The sequence below is a fragment of the Miniopterus natalensis genome, chromosome 6 (genome assembly GCF_054644295.1).
Source record: "Miniopterus natalensis isolate mMinNat1 chromosome 6, mMinNat1.hap1, whole genome shotgun sequence".
Taxonomy (NCBI): Eukaryota; Metazoa; Chordata; class Mammalia; order Chiroptera; family Miniopteridae; genus Miniopterus; species Miniopterus natalensis.
The window spans coordinates 38,038,219-38,053,931 of NC_142086.1; the positions used below are offsets into that span (position 1 = coordinate 38,038,219).

The 15,713-nt window shown below is 42.1% G+C and overlaps 1 protein-coding gene across 1 annotated transcript; it reads right to left on the bottom strand.

Annotated features, from left to right (window-relative positions):
- Positions 1-12,386: 12,386 nt before the first annotated feature.
- Positions 12,387-13,433, bottom strand: ZNF80 (zinc finger protein 80). Its single transcript, XM_087817804.1, has 2 exons — positions 13,282-13,433; positions 12,387-12,936 (listed from the first exon to the last, which is right to left on the bottom strand). The coding sequence occupies exons 1-2, from the start codon at positions 13,431-13,433 to the stop codon at positions 12,387-12,389; spliced, it is 702 nt and encodes a 233-aa protein (XP_087673930.1).
- Between the last annotated feature and the right edge of the window lie 2,280 nt (positions 13,434-15,713).

Consider the following 15,713-nt stretch of genomic DNA (forward strand, 5'->3'; position numbering starts at 1 on the left):
ATTTTCCGTTTTTCCTTTATACCTTTCCCCAAAAGGTGGTAGTGGTGGGATTGTCGGTGATTTTTCTTTTCCTTCTTGTGCCTTTTCTGTATTTTCTTCACATTTCCCATAATGAACCTGTGATGCTTTTATGATCAAGCTTCATTTCTGCCTGAGAAGCAGTGCGGTGTCGAGGCCAAGCATATAGGCCTGGAGTTGGAATGTCTGGGTCCATGTCCCAGCCCTATTGCCCTGCCGTGGATGCCCACCGTGGGGGGGTGACGTCACCTCTCTGTGCCACTGTTTCCTCATTTGTAGCAGGGAGATAGTAACAGCCTGTACTCTAAGCAGCGCTGGGGTGAAGTGAGACCCTTTGTGTAAAGGGCGTGGTCAGGTTTGGGAAACTCGGCCATCCCTGTTTGAGTGTGTCTTCCGCACAGCAAAGAGTGAGCTCAGGGGCACAGGTAGCCAGGCTGATGCTGAGCAAAGGGCCATGCTTTGCTGTCTTTACCAGGGACTGAGGGACAGAACCCGACTGGAGGCAGAAACAGGTTGATGAGAGAATAGTGGCGGGACCTCACCCAGAGTGCTTTTCCTCTCTCAGTAGAACCACGGGGAAAGGTCCAGAATAACTCTTTGGTTTGGGTTCCTGCCCCCTTTTCTTGTGGCCCAGCAAGGTTTTCCTCCCTCCTGCAGGCCTCACTCTTACCCCATTATCTGGGAATGAAGTCTGAATGTTTCAGTAGAAAGCCTGCCCTCCACCCTACTCCACTGAGAGGCAGGGACAAAGGGAGCCTGCCCTTTTCTCCAAGATTTGTAATCCCCTCAGCAACTCTAGTCAGGCTGAACCAGCCACAGAGTCTTTCCTCAACTTGATTCATTCTGAAGCTTGAACAAATGATCAGACACCAGGAACTGGGTTCTTCCCACAGTGGACATTAGTTTCTCAGAATTGACTGTTGGGCTCTATAGCTGTGGTCGCTGAAAATAACTTGTGGTCCCACTTAGGACTTCTTTTCAGATAAATCATAAGCCAAACAAGTCCAGTGTGTTTGGCTCTTTGACTTGACTGGTTACTGTAACAGAAAGGCCTTTAAGTAACTGAAAATGGTCACCTGGGGGCCATCTAAGGACAACTACACACTTCAAAAAAACTGAGCATGTGGAAGCTCCATGTCTGAGAGCAACCCATTCTCTTACTAGGTGAGGCCACAGCTATGCCAGTTTGCCTCTTGAGATTCCTTACAGCTCTGAGAATGGAGGGGAAAGCACATATGGCCAAGAGTTCTTACAGTCTATTCGCAGTCATTACAGCCAGCCTCACCTCTACCAATGTCCCTTGTCCTATCTCTTCTCTCTGCCCCCTAAGCTATCATGACAGACTTGTTCACCTCTGACACATAGGACGTTTACCTCTCTGAACCAACTCACGCTTGCCCATCCACAGAGATTTTGTGTTGCTTCTCTGATTGACTATTTCCAGTGCCTTCTGAATGACTCAGTTCAACAACAATCTGCTCTTTCTAGAGCCTTCTGTGCAGAATTGGCTATCTCTACCTTGGTCTTTCCTAATATTTTGTTCATACTTATCTCTCTTATTTTACTTTTTATTTTACTAATATTTAATGGATTTATTATTTGATTTTATTATCTATACTTATTTCTCCTATTGTGGTATATTATATAGCTAATCAGTAGTCCTCAAACTTCATTGGGCAAAAGGATTTAAAAGCAACAGAAGCCCTGGCTGGTGTGGCTCAGTTGGTTGGTTGTCATCCTCTGCGACAAAAGGTTGCAGGTTCGATTCCCGGTGAGGATTCATGCGTGGATTGCAGGTTTGATCCCTGGTAGGGGGCATGCAGGAGGCAACCAATCCATGTTTTGCTCTCACATCGATGTTTCTTTCTCTCTCCCCCTCTTCCTTCTTCTCTCTCTAAAAATCAATTAAATATTTTTAAAAAATAAAAGCAGCAACAGTAACAGCAATCTATTGAATACCTATGATGTACAGGCCTGGGATTGGAAAAATAGTGGATTCCCAAATAGATGGGGTCCAAGCATGTATTTTATATTATTGAGTTCTCTCTTCCAGGTGAGATCTCTGATTCAGTAGCTCTACCGTGGAGCCTGGGAATCTGTGTGTATTAATTAATTACAACCTTAATTATAACCATGGACCATTCTGATTCAAGGGTCAGAGACACACTCATTGAGTAACAGTGTCGTAGACTTATACCTTATATGAATGTAACAAATATCATTTATAATATTGCTGTAGTATAAATTTGAATGCAAGTGATTTGAGGCTGGTGTGTGAGAACCAGTCACGTAGCTAGTGAGTGAAGCCAATTAACCATGTAGGACACTTGTCTAAATGATAGTTTGTTGTTCCCTGGTCTTTGACTATATGGTGTAGTGGTTCCTAAACAAGTACACTGGGGAACTCGATTGTGCAATACATGAGAAAACATGCTAGGTGCTATCATTGCAGAATAAAGGAAGTAGTATTGGGCGACAGAAGAGGGAGAAATTAATTTTAACTGGGAGAATTAATTTATAGCAAGCAGTTGAATGGAGTGCCAAGAGCAAACACACACAGGTGTTCAAGATTGTTTTTTTTTACACCATTTGCTATTCATTTGTATGCTGCTCGCTATAAGCAGGATCATGGGTATAACAGATCTGTGAATGCCAATCTTTAAGACAACGAGCTGCCAAGGAGGATTGTAATGTGGTCAAAGAATTTTATTTTGCATTTCAGAAATTTCATCACAATTATACCCTAATAGACAATATTGAGATATATTCAATTCCAAGACGAAGAAAACCGTAACCTGAGGGAGAGGCTTTGCAGAGCTTACACAATAACTTACCTCTATAGAATTTTGACATTCCTCAGAGGAAGTGTGAAATTATGCAATTTTTATGTGATTGACCAAATCTAGAAGAGCCTATTTATTCAAGAAGTGGACTTTTGGCAATTCTCTCTCCCCCTGTAGCAGTGTTTTATTGATTGGCTGAGGGCTTAGTCAGAGGATTTGGGGAAAGACCCTGGGATTTAGCAAGAAAAACCACATTTACATCTGACATTTATGTATTCATTACCCAATCTACAAATAGGCTCACTCTGACCTCACTCTGATGTAGATACAGTCTAGTGGAAGTTATGGAAAAGTAAACAGGTAAGTCTAATACAGTGTGACAAAGTACACTGAAATATAACATATAGAGTGTATGAGGCAAGTAAGAGGGGTAGCTATTTACATATGAAGTGATTTATAGAAGTAGCTTCAGCCTTTTTTATAGCCTAAGAAGTAGGGGTAATGAGGAGTTCTTTGGAAGAGTCTATAAACTGGCTCATGGGACAGACAAAGAGGAAGCCAGTCAGTAAACAGGGGTAGCAAAAAGGCAGTTAGGGGCAGCAATGTAAGGACTGACCTCTGAGTTACAAATCTTGGGAATGATCCTTTAGTCTGTGTCCCTAAGGGCTGGACATGGGTTTGCTGTGTGATTTGGTGTCTTAAGGGTGCTGCCTAGGGACCCACTCTCACAGATGTGAATTGGCCCGGGCCTGGAACAGGCCTTCAGGTAGACTGAACAAGTTAATGCCCAGTGCCCCAGAGACTGAAAATTCACTCTTTGAACCTCACATTGGTGGATTCAGCTTCATACAGCAGAAACCACTCTAATGAATTTAAGCAGACATATTATCAGATACTAAGCGGCTACAAAATTATTTGAGGGCCGGAAGAACTGGCTCTAGGTCGAGCTTTCAAGCATACTCCCAGCCCCTGAAGTCATACACACCTAAGCCACGAGACTGCAGGCCCAGTCTGATCCAGACCACGAATCAACCATGGCAGAGACGAGCAGGGAGAGAACCCCAGCCTCATCGTTCAGGAGGATTCAAGATGAAAACCAGATGCCCACAGGCCTGGTTTGTGGACCGCCATGGATTTATGCCTTTACTCGCTCACTTGGCCGCAGCAGGCACGTGTGCGCTCCACATAGTGACATGAGGGCAAGCAGCCTGAAAGGCGAGTCCGACTCCCTGACACGGAGAAATGAGGGGAGAGCGAATCTGTAGGGAGAACGGGAAGCGCAGGAGCCCTGTGGCTGAGGTGGAAGTCACCAGAGGCGGTTTGGCTGGGGATGGGGAGGGGCTGGACAAGCAGGGCCATATGGGCCCCATTAGGGACTTTTGCCTCCTCCTGAGGGAAAAAGGAAGCCATTGAAAAGGGTTTTAGGTGGGAGAATCAACAGAATCAGACCAGCGTTTAAAAGAAAGAAGGGGGAGGGGTGGGTGGGAAGAGATTAACCAAAGAATTTATATGCATATATGCATAACCCATGGGCGCAGACAATAGCGCGGTGAAGGCCTGAGGGGGTGGGCGGGAGTGGGGTGGAGGGGATTAATGGGGGGAAAGGGGGAAATCTGTAGTATTTTCAACAATAAAGATACATTTTTTTAAAAAGTTGCTCTACAATTTTTCAAACACCCCACGCTTTCTTTCTTTCTTGAAGGATCTCTAGGATGGGGAGGGGCAAAGTAGATATAGGGAGAGCAGTTGGGAAGCCTTTGCAGCAGCGGTGGAGGTAAGAAATAACAAAAGTCAGACAGCGGGTGGGGTGGCGGTAAAGAAGAAAGGGACAGGACAGACCCGTTTAGGGAAGGAAAAAGACAATATGAGAAAGGAGACCAGTATTGTTCTTTTCTCTCTACATCACTTCGAACCCTATTTTCACTTTTAGACTTGGTTTTCTTTTCCCATATTTACCTTTTCAACTTGTATCTTGGTGTAGGAAAATCAAAGGGAATAGATTTATTCAAGCAAAGTCACATCACTATATGGATATGCTTATATATAGCCTATGCTAAAGACTTTGAAGTGGTACAAAATCTTTATCATACACGGTGCCACAAGAGCACAAATTTTACAAACAAGAGGATTAGCTATTTCACCTTTGTAAGCGTCTATAAAATGGGGGTAAAAATAATACCTAACCGGGTGGGCTGCCCTGAGAATTAAATGTGATAATCCATAAAAGGCCATTATTATAGAGCAGGAGTGGGGAAACATCCAGCCCCAGAGCCATATTCGGCCGAGAAATCATTTGGTCTGGCCCTGCCAAGGCAACTGCAGGTGGGACTCCATAAGTTGATAATTTTATATGGCCCTTGAATGATGTTATAAATATCCAAATGGCCCTTGGCAGGTAAAAGGTTCCCCACCCCCGGTGTAGAGCCTGGCTAGCATAATGAAAATGCTCAGTGAATGTTAAGTAGTATTATTTCTCATAGCTTTTCTCCAGCCATCCTCTACGCGGTTGATTGATGCTCAAGCGGGCTTCGGAGCCAGCACTGGGCACTGTACAAGCAGTTGCTGGATGCCAGGCTCGTGCCCAGATTGCAAAGACTCTGCAAAGGTGGTTCCACATGTTGATTTTAATTTTGCTGTTTTCTCTCCCAGCCAGGTTCTGCCCCTGGGACGGTCAGAAGGTGTCGGAGAAGCTCTGCATGGCGGGGCGGGTGGGGAGTGGGGGCGTCAAGGACGGGTGGGGGGCTGTGAAGTAGAGCTCAGGATTTCCGCTCCTGCTGGGCGATTTTCGCAGGAGTTTTGTTGCAGCTCATTTTGTGGTTGGGCTCTGATTGCTTTTCTCATTCCTCATTCAGATATTGAACATTTATCACGTGCCGAGCACTGTTACAGGCACCGGGGTGCAGCCACGAGCAAAGTCCCAGCTTCTGCGGAGCTTAAATGTTGGCAGGCTTATCTTGGGTGCCAGCAAATTTTATTCCCCTGGAAGTCTTAGCTGGCCCTCACTTCTTCCTTATGATAGGAATAGAAGGAGCCAATGGGACACATCGCCTGTTCTAGATCCATACTGAAAAGAAAGCCCTATTGTTTGGAGTTTGGCACTTACTCCTTTTGGGGGAATTCCGTTTGTATTTTGTAAGGGAGGGGAATAATAGAGAAGTTAACGACCCCGATGAACACTCCTCCTATTAGTCCTCAAAGTATCCATAGGGGTAATATATTGCTGTCACAGATGGAGAAACTGAGGCTGAGGGGCTGAGTGGCTTTCCCAAGTGGAGGTGGGACTCGGGATTTTGACTTGACATCGCATGCTTTCTTTCTTGTAAAAATTGGGCGTTATTTGCACAATTGCAAACAAACAATTTAATGGCATTCGCCCAGTTGGCAGTTGACTTGATGTTGGTAGTTGGAATTTCTGGTTAATAGATTTTACAGCGGGTACACTTTCAGATGGACTAATCTTGATGGCATGCAACGTAGCTTCGTGGTTTCCAAATGCTAGTCCCTGGACCGGTGATGGTGTTTGACGAAGTTGTCACCAGTCTCAGCAAAGTACAAAATAAAGTGAATTGAAGTCATCATCTGTCTTTCCAGCATTCTACTATGGAATGATAGTGTTAGGAGGAGGTAGTTAGGTTTTCATTTGTTTGTTTGTTGTTTTAAAATGTTGTTTTATACCATAAAAATTTGGCAAGCCTATGTCTGTCGACTTTTTTGCATGTATGGATAAAGCTTACTCTTTGTTAAATTCTAAAGGCTGGGGAAACCTGATATAGGTAATTAAATAAAAAATACAAGTTCTGTTTCTGACAATATGGAATACTATATATTTAAAAAATCCTTCTGGTGCAATGCACCTAAAAAGGAATGTAAAATTGGAAAAATTATATATTAAAAAAAATGCATAGTTGCATTGGCAAGAAAGTAAAATTCCTTGAGGCCCAAAATTACAAGAAAGCACAAGTCAGAGAAAACTATGTTTGGGAGAAAGAAGACAAATCTCAAGGTGTGAGCAAGGTGGGAAATAGGATAAAAGACTCTTGCTTAAAGCTAGTACTCCCCAAAGATGACATCCTTGGTGAAAAGAGAAAATAGGGGGTGAAAAGTGCCCCTTGAAGAAAGCCCAGTAAATACAACTGCCTATCTTAAGCTTGGGATACTAGGAAGGATAAATTTCTCCTGAGAAATTCATAACAATGAGTCACTCATTGGATTAAAGGTTGAAATTCCCATTACTAATATGAGCTGAAAAATCCCAAGTTGAGAATTCAAAATAGCTTGAGATAGATTGTGCCTCCAGGTGCTTGATAGGAACACCCGTAAATTTTATCTGAAGGCATGGGTTTTGATTTCCTACAGATATAATTCCAATTAACATTAGCTCATAATTAAAAATCACAAAATACATGAGGAAATAAGATGTTATGGGAAGAAATCAAGAGAAACATCAAGAAGCAGAATAGGAATTTTAAAAACTTCAGATTCTAGAAATATTGAATACAAAATATAAAATAAAATAAGTGTTGAAAATATAAGAAATTAACAATAATATTTTTTTAAAAAGAACCAATTAGAAGTTGTAAAAATGGAAAATATAACCACTGGCATTTAAAAATTTCAGTTACACGTGAAAATTTAAAGATAGATATGAAATAATCAGAAAGTAATAGAGAAACAGACAAAATATGGGAGGTAAATTAAGAGAAAGAGAAAATGAGAAGATAAAACTTACATCTAATTGGAATTACAGAAAGTAATAACACATAGATAATAGGGGAGATGCATATCCAAGGTTATAAGGAATAGAACAATTTTCAGAATTGATGAAACACAGGAATCCTTAGAGTCATAAATCCTTATGAATACCAAGTATGATAAATTAGCAAGCCACACCTTGATACACCATATAGAAATTATAGACTATCAAAGATGAACAGATCTTTAAAGAAGCTGCAGAGAAAAGAAAAATGACCTATAAAGGGACAATGATAAGCAGATAGCTGACTTTTTAATAGCATCAGTGGACATTAAAGAGAGATACACATTCAAAGTCCTTCACTGAAAAATAGTTAACAAGCCAAATGTAGTATATAAAGAATTACATCTCCAAAAGTGTGAGATTTTATTCTCTTTAAGGAAACACCTTTTCACCTGTAACTGGAATGAATTGGCCCACAAACTTGGAATTTAAATATGGACATTTCCCTCTATTTTTCCAATTAGCCACTTGATTGCTCACTTGCCCTACATGCCTCATCCTGAAACAGCATCTTCTTCTGAGAGTTCTCATGTTCCTTATATTAAACTGTCTAAAAACCTTGGGCACTTACTCCAAAGCCTACTTTGTCTACACTTATGTGACCAGGGAGGCTGCTCAGTGGATCTCACAGAAAAGAGACCTCAAGGTGATATTTTCTCCATTGCTATAGACTGTTTGTGTCTCTCCAGATTTACATGTTGAACCCTTATTCCAATGTGACGATATCTGGAGGTGAAGTCTTTGGGAGGTGAGTAGGCCATAGGACAGAGCCCTCATGAGTGGGATTAATACCCTTATTTATAAAAGAGACTCCACATGGCTCTCTTGTCCCTTCCACCATGTGAGGTCGCAGCGAGAAGATAGGCATCTATGAAGTTTTGGCTCTCAGCAGACTGGCTGAGCCTGCCAGTGCCTTGATCTTGACTTTTCCCACCTTCAGAACTGTGAAAAAGAAATTTCTGTTATTTATAATCCACCCAGTTTATAGTATTTTTTTATAGCTGCCCAAACTAAGACATTCTCCAAAGCCAGTTAGGTCTTCTTATTTCTCTTGCACAATCCACTTTCAGGAACTGACCCCAAATGGGCAGAATTTACTTTCATCACAACACAGCTGCCAACTTCTCTCTAAAGGAGAATCACACGGAATCCATCTCTTGAAGGGCAACTCTCTCCGGCAAAGTACTACACTGCAACGCCTGAACGGGGTTTTACTTGTGGATTCCAGGTTTGCTCGTGTGCAAATCCTACCCCTTGTCTATTTCTGAGTAGGGAAAATATTTCTCATGGTATATGATTCCGAGTGAAATGATGTTAACAAATACTGTGGGGGAGAACACAGGCAAACCCTAAGGTATAATCAGTGGATGTCAAGCTTGTTTTCCCTTACTGGAAAATTCGCCTGATGGCTCAGCATGAATATTATGTTGGAAAAAAGCAACTGTGCTTTTCTTTATTCAGAATGCTAACATATCTTACGAAGCCTGAAAGTAGATCCAGTATAACCCAACGACGTCCATTCAACAGCCAACATTCACAAATCAGCTGTGTCCAGCAAGTGTGTGTGTGTTTATACACAATACATTGACATTAACAGCTATCAAAGTACTTTCCTTGTGATCAATTCCAAGGAGGTGAAAACCTGACGCAGAACATAAACGCTTGCAAATGAACATTTATAAGTTACTAAGATTTTAAAGAAAATAAATTTTTCACTAAAGAGTGTTTATACTAAACTCTCACTTTTTACATGTATCATTCTACATATATGTTGACTCATTTTTATTTTTAATTCTGGGGTGACATTGGTTAATAAAATTATATAGGCTTCAAGTGCACAATTCTGTAATACATCATCTATATATTGTATTGTTTGTTCACCACCCAAAGCCGTCTCCTTCCATCACCACTTATCCCCCCTTTGTCTTCTACCTCCACCCCTTCCCCTCTGTTAATCACCGTACTGTAGTCTGTGTCTATGAGGTCTTTTGGTTTTTTTGCTTAATCCCTTCACCTTTTTCATCCAGCTTCCCAAACCCACTCCCCTCTGACAGATGTCAGTCTGTTCTCTCTACCTGTGAGTTTGTTTCTATTTGGTTTGTTAGTTTATTTTGTTCTAGATTCCACATATAAATGAAATCGTATAGTGTTTGTCTTTCTCTGACTGGCTTATTTTACTTAGCATATACTCGCCAGGTCCACCTGAGCTGTCGCAAAAGGTAAGATTTCCTTCCTTTTTTATGGCTGAGCAGTACGTAAATGTCCCACAGCTTTTTATCCACTCACCTACTGATGGGCACTTGGGCTGCTTCCAAATCTTGGCTACAGTAAGTAACGCTGCAGTTAACATAGGGGGCACATATTCTTTTGAATTGGTGTTTTGGGTTTCTTAGGATATATTCCCAGAAGTGGAATTGCTGGGTCATAAGGCAGCTCCATTTTTAATATTTTGAGGAACCTTCTTACTATTTTCCACAGTGGCTGCCCCGGTCTGCATTCCCACCAGCAGTGTCCCAGGGCTCCCCTTTCCCCACACCCTCACCAGGGCTTGTTGTTTGTTGATTTGTTGATGGAACCATTCTGACAGGTGTGAGGAGATACCTCATTGTGGTTTTAATTTGCATCTCTCTGATGATTAGTGACATTGAGTATCTTTTCATATGTCTATTGGCCATCTGTATGTCCTTTTTGGAGAAGTGTCTTTTTGGGGTCTTTGCCCATTTTTTAATTGGATTGTTTTTTTTTTTGGTGTTGAGTTGTATAAGTTCTTTATAAATTTTGGTTATAAACCCTTTATCAACTGTATCATCAGTGAATATGTTCTCCCATTCAGTGGGTTATCTTTTCATTTTGTTGATAGTTTCCTTTGCTGTGCAAAAACTTTTTAGTTAATGTAATCTCATTTGTTTATTTTTTCTTTTGTTTCCCTTGCCCAAGAAAATATATCAGAAAAAATATTGCTATGAGAAATGTCTGAGATTTTACTGCCTGTGCTTTTTTCTAGGATTTTTATGGTTTTCAGTCTTTTTTAAGTCTTTAATCCATTTTGAGTTTATTCATGTGTTTGGTGTAAGAAGGTGGTTTCACTTTTTTGCACATATCTGTATGTTGAGTGATTTTTAAAACTACCTTACCATTTATTAAGTGTGGCTAAATAGCTCTGAATCCTTGATCTAGTTTTTTAAGGCATAATAACACCAGGACTTAAAAAATTCTGTAAAATTCATGCTTTATAAGAAATAATAGCAGTCACTTTTATTCTAAGGTGCCATTTTAATTAAAATGTTTGAAACATTTATTGCCAAAATAATACATGCTATTTATTTTAAAAAGTGCAAATAATACTGAAGTATATAAAGTAAAAACTGAGCATTCCCTGCAATCCTGGTCCATCCCATTCCCCACAGAGAGCCACTGTTGACAGAGCTATGTTCATCTTTCCAGATCTAGATTTATTATATTCAACTTGCTCTTTTACCTAACACTGTATCTGGGAGATGTTTTAACATCAGTACATACAGAGACACTTATTATTTCATAGTATTTTATTGAACAGATGTACCATAATTTATTTTCTTGTCAATGGACATTTTGTTCGTTTTCAGTGTTTCATATATAAAAACAAAATTGAAGTGACTGTTTTTGTACACATACCTCTGCACATTTTTGAGAACATTTCTCTAAGCTAGATTTCTAGAAATTGAATTAACACATAGAATGTAAAATGTTTTACATTTTAATATGCTGTGTTCATTTCTTTAAATTTAAAAAGCCTCCCAAGTTTTTCATTAGCTTAAGGTAGTTGTATTTTCTTCAGTTTGCTTTAGCTCTAGTTAAACCTTTAGGTAACTGCTGACATGGTTTGGAGAAGCCCCTCTACAGAGGGGCTAACAAGCTGAGAAACCTCAGAGAAATGAGTTAAGGCTCACCTGGGAAAGCCACACAGCTACCACCATGCCAACGTCCCTGAGAAAATGAATCGGAAGAAACACGGACATTGAAGTCAAGAAAAAAACGCGGGCTGGGTGTTCAAAACCACATGAGGAAAGATTTTAAAAAAATTAAGCCTTAGTCTTCAATGATGCAGGTAGAAAGTGCCATTCATACGTGAGTCCTTACCTCCCAAATAGACAGTAATTTTACAGTATTTTTAATACTCAATAAGCCTGCATATTTTTCACAAAGACTTATGCTCCCCAAGATTAGAAACAATGTTTTGGAACAAAGAGTGCTTTCAATAAATCTGCCCTCAACTGCCCAGCTCTCCTGCCACTAGACAGAAGTGAACATATACATATATGACATCAAAGGGGCGAGGCCCCTTGGCTTTTCAGATGTCCACAAATGGAGAAACATTCAAATTTTCATAGGCTTGGCTTCAGTAAAGTGTGAAAGAAGCTGTGCCTGAATTTTTTTTCTCTTTTCTCTTCTACAGCACTCCCATTCTTGTTCTTTTTACAATATTCCTGAGATGACTTAGTGATGAGGTTTTTTCTAAGTGCACAGCAACCAAGAGGTCTCTCTCCTGGATGAAATCTCAGATGCCAGCTACGATGTTTCCCGTGGCCGAGTGATTTTCTGCAGTAGTTGTATTCAAAAGGTGTTTTCCCGGTATAAGTTCCCTAATGTTGACCGAGGTAGGCCCACTTGCAAAAGGCCTTCCCACCCGTCTTTCTCTGCGGCACTAACTCTCCACGCCGGTGAGGGATGAGCAGCAGCTGAAGGCTCTCCCGTATTCACTGCGTTCACAGGGCTCCTCTCCAGCGTGACTCCTCAAGCGTCAGGGGAAAGAAAAGCTGTCCCTAAAGGCTTGCCCACATTCTTTGCTCTCAAAGGTCTTTTTCTCTAGGGTGGATCTTATTATGTAGGATAAAAGCAGAATGGTAGACAAAGGCCTTCCCACATTCGCTGTACTCACAGGGCTTGTCTCCAGTGTGACTCCTTATGTGTCTCGGGAGGGAGTAGCTGTGCCAAAAACCTTTCCCATGTTCTTTCCACTCACAGGGCTTTTGTGCAGTGTGGGTCATACCATGTCGGAAAAACACAAAGTGGTAAGTGAAGGTCTTTCCACATTCACTGCACTCAGAGGGCATCTCACTAGTGCGAATCTGCTGGTGGCACGTGACGTGTGGCCCATAGTTAAAGACCTTTCCATACTCTACACACTTATAGGGCTTCTCCCCAGTGTGAATCCTTATGTTTCTAACAAAGTCCACCTTTTCACAAATGGGAAAGGCTTTCTCACACTCCGGGCATTCCCAAGGCTTCACTCCAGTGCGAATCCGGGGATGTGGAACACGGAGGCAATTCTTGCTAAACGCTTTCCCGTATTCCTTGTATTTGCAGAGGGTCTTCCTTGCATGAACCAAGGTGTCTTTACTTGGTTCATTTTACTTGGTGTCTTTACTTGGTTACCCTGTGAGTCACGTTCATAGAGAGTTATCTCCTGCAGAGTCTTGCTTCGGTAAAACCCTCGAGCGCAGGCTAGCCTCTGTCCCTGGACCATTGTGTCCAAGGCTCATGTTCCTAAGGATGGTCTCCTTGTGGGAGAGGGCAGCTGGCCTCAAGTTCCTTCCCTGCATTTCCAACAACCTTTCCTGATCTCTGGCTCTCTGAGTCAGTCTGCCCTGGAGCAAGGCTCCTTAAGACACAGCTGGCAGTCTCGGGTTTTACCTGTCACTGGGAAAGGTGCTTTAGCAAAGGCCTCTCTTCCTTGCCTCTTACTCATTCTTTGGCTGTTTGATCAACTCTGGTTTGGGAACCACAAGCCCCAGTGAGACCAGGAATCTGCAGGCATCCAACGTCACTTCCCAGAACAGGGACCTCTGGACCTGGTCCAGTTGCTCGAACTCCTTCCAATTGAAGGTCATGGGCATGCCCAACACCACTGCGCTGCAATTCAGCAACACAAAGGTCCGCAAGGCCCTGGCTTCCGCCTGCCTGTGCTGAGTGAGGGGCTGGAGACTACAGATACCAGAAAACATCACACTCAACTGCCACCAGTGGGACTCCAAGTCCCCAAAGCCTCAGTTTCACTTTTTTTTGTTTTGTTAAATATATGGGAATTAAATTTTCAGTTACCCTGCAAGGAAGTTCACCCATGTGTTTGGAAGTTTACTCCAGTTGTGTCAGTGAGAACCTCCTAAAATGCACATGAATGTGCATGTGAACATGCATGCAAGGAATTTGGTCATGCAGGGTATATGAAAGAGCCCTACTTACTACTTTATTTTTACCTGCCCACCTACATCAAACTGTACCCAGAGGCTGGGTGTTAAAATCAGTCTAGTACAACTACTGAGTGTTGGAGAAGGCATGGAAATTCAGAATCCCTTTTACATTGCTGATGGTCCTGTCATTAGTAAAACCATATTGAAAAGATTTGCCCTTGCCTCCCTAAAAGTCTTTTCCAAAAAGAAGCTTTCCCACAATTGTCCCAGGAGACATGTACAAGAATATTCACCACAGCAAACCCCTGGGGAGAGGAGAGTCCAGGAAAGAGGATGGGTGAGCAACTTCTCCACAGGATGGACCATTAGTCAGCAGCCCAAGGCTGCTCTAGCCCACTGCTATAGTGGGGGAATCAGAAATGTCACAATTTATGTTGCAGAATCTTCCAGAATTAAGGGCCCAGCAGTGCCAAATCCCTCTGGAACTGGTGAGGAAGGGAGACCATCATGTGCAGGGTGGGGACAGCAGTTGGAGCAGGACCCTGATCCACTGCAAGCTGGAGATGGTTATTAACGTGAGGAGAGGGTCTTGGGACTAGAGAAGGAGAGGAAAATCTGAAGGTTCTGGGAAGCAGGGGGAAGAAGAGGGCTGACGGTCATTGACCCCCTGAGTGCTGGGACCTCTGCCTGTCTTTGCTCTCCCTGGAAGCTGTATAGAATGTTCTTCTCTGAGAATCTGACCAACTCAGGAGGAAAGAGATGCTGCTGCTGACGTTGCCAGTTTCCCAGGGAACTGGCCCGGCAGGCTGACTTTCAGTGAAACCTTAAACTTTGTTTTATTTTTCTGTCTTCTGTTCTGGCCAGAACCTCCATCTTCAATGTTGATGAAAGGGTATGGCAGAAAATGCTTTTTTCACTTTCCTGATGTAAAAAAATTTCTCCTAATATTTTATAATTGAGAATGCATTTTGTATGGGGATTTTTGTTGCTATTACCTGCTTAATCACTTTCATAATATATATTAATGTTAGTGTCAGAGAAATGAAAGACCAAGCAGGCACATCACCTGGGAAAATCTGACAGTTTTCTCACCCAAGGATTTGGTGACTGTCAGTACAGTCAGGATACAAGGCAAAGAGCTCAGCTTTGTTTTCAGGACAGTAGGACACTCCCCAGGGAGGGGAAGCAGTAGTGGATGGTCATGACTCAGGCAGCTATGCAGGAGCTGGTCTGAATAGGTACTGGACAGTCTTACTTGGGACAAGTGCCCCCATCAGTCTCAGGATGCCTCACATTTTAGACAAAGTTCTCTCTGGCAGTGGTTCTTTAAGTGTAGTCCTTGGTCTCAGTCAAATCCACTTTTAAGAATTCAAGAAAGGCTGATCAGTATACAATGGCATAATAATGTGGGCAATTATATAATGAATTAGATGTGCTTGTTGGAAAAGTCTAATTTTTAAATGCATTTATCTTTTAGCATATGGTTTTAATGATATATGTTTCCAAAATGACCAATGTTTTCTGTAGCAATGCTTTTAAATAACCTGAATAGCTCAGCAGGAAGTTGGCATAAGTTAGGTTACATCAATAGCTATTTTTATTCAGAGTCTGCTCTCTGGGAGTTTTCAGGGGCCTTCTTACAAGGGCTCCTGTGTCAACCTGGGCTACTGCAGGTTGCTATAGAATGCTTTTCGTCCTTGGACATGCTCACGGGCAGAGTGTCTAGCACCATTCCTCTGCCTTCCTTTAGCTATGTAGTCTAAGTGTGAACATAGACTTTTTCTCTAATAGAAGTTCAGTCTGTTAGTTTAACAAGACTTTGCTGATGGCTGGGGATTGCAGAGGGACTTCCACACAGAATAACTTACAGCTGGCTATGAGCTATGGGTGTTCTTAGAACCCTCAGTGTCCAGTCTGTCCTCCTGGGAGCTCCATAGGATTGCCTTTCTGTTCAGAGCCCATTCTTCCCCCTTAAGGAAGAGGCCA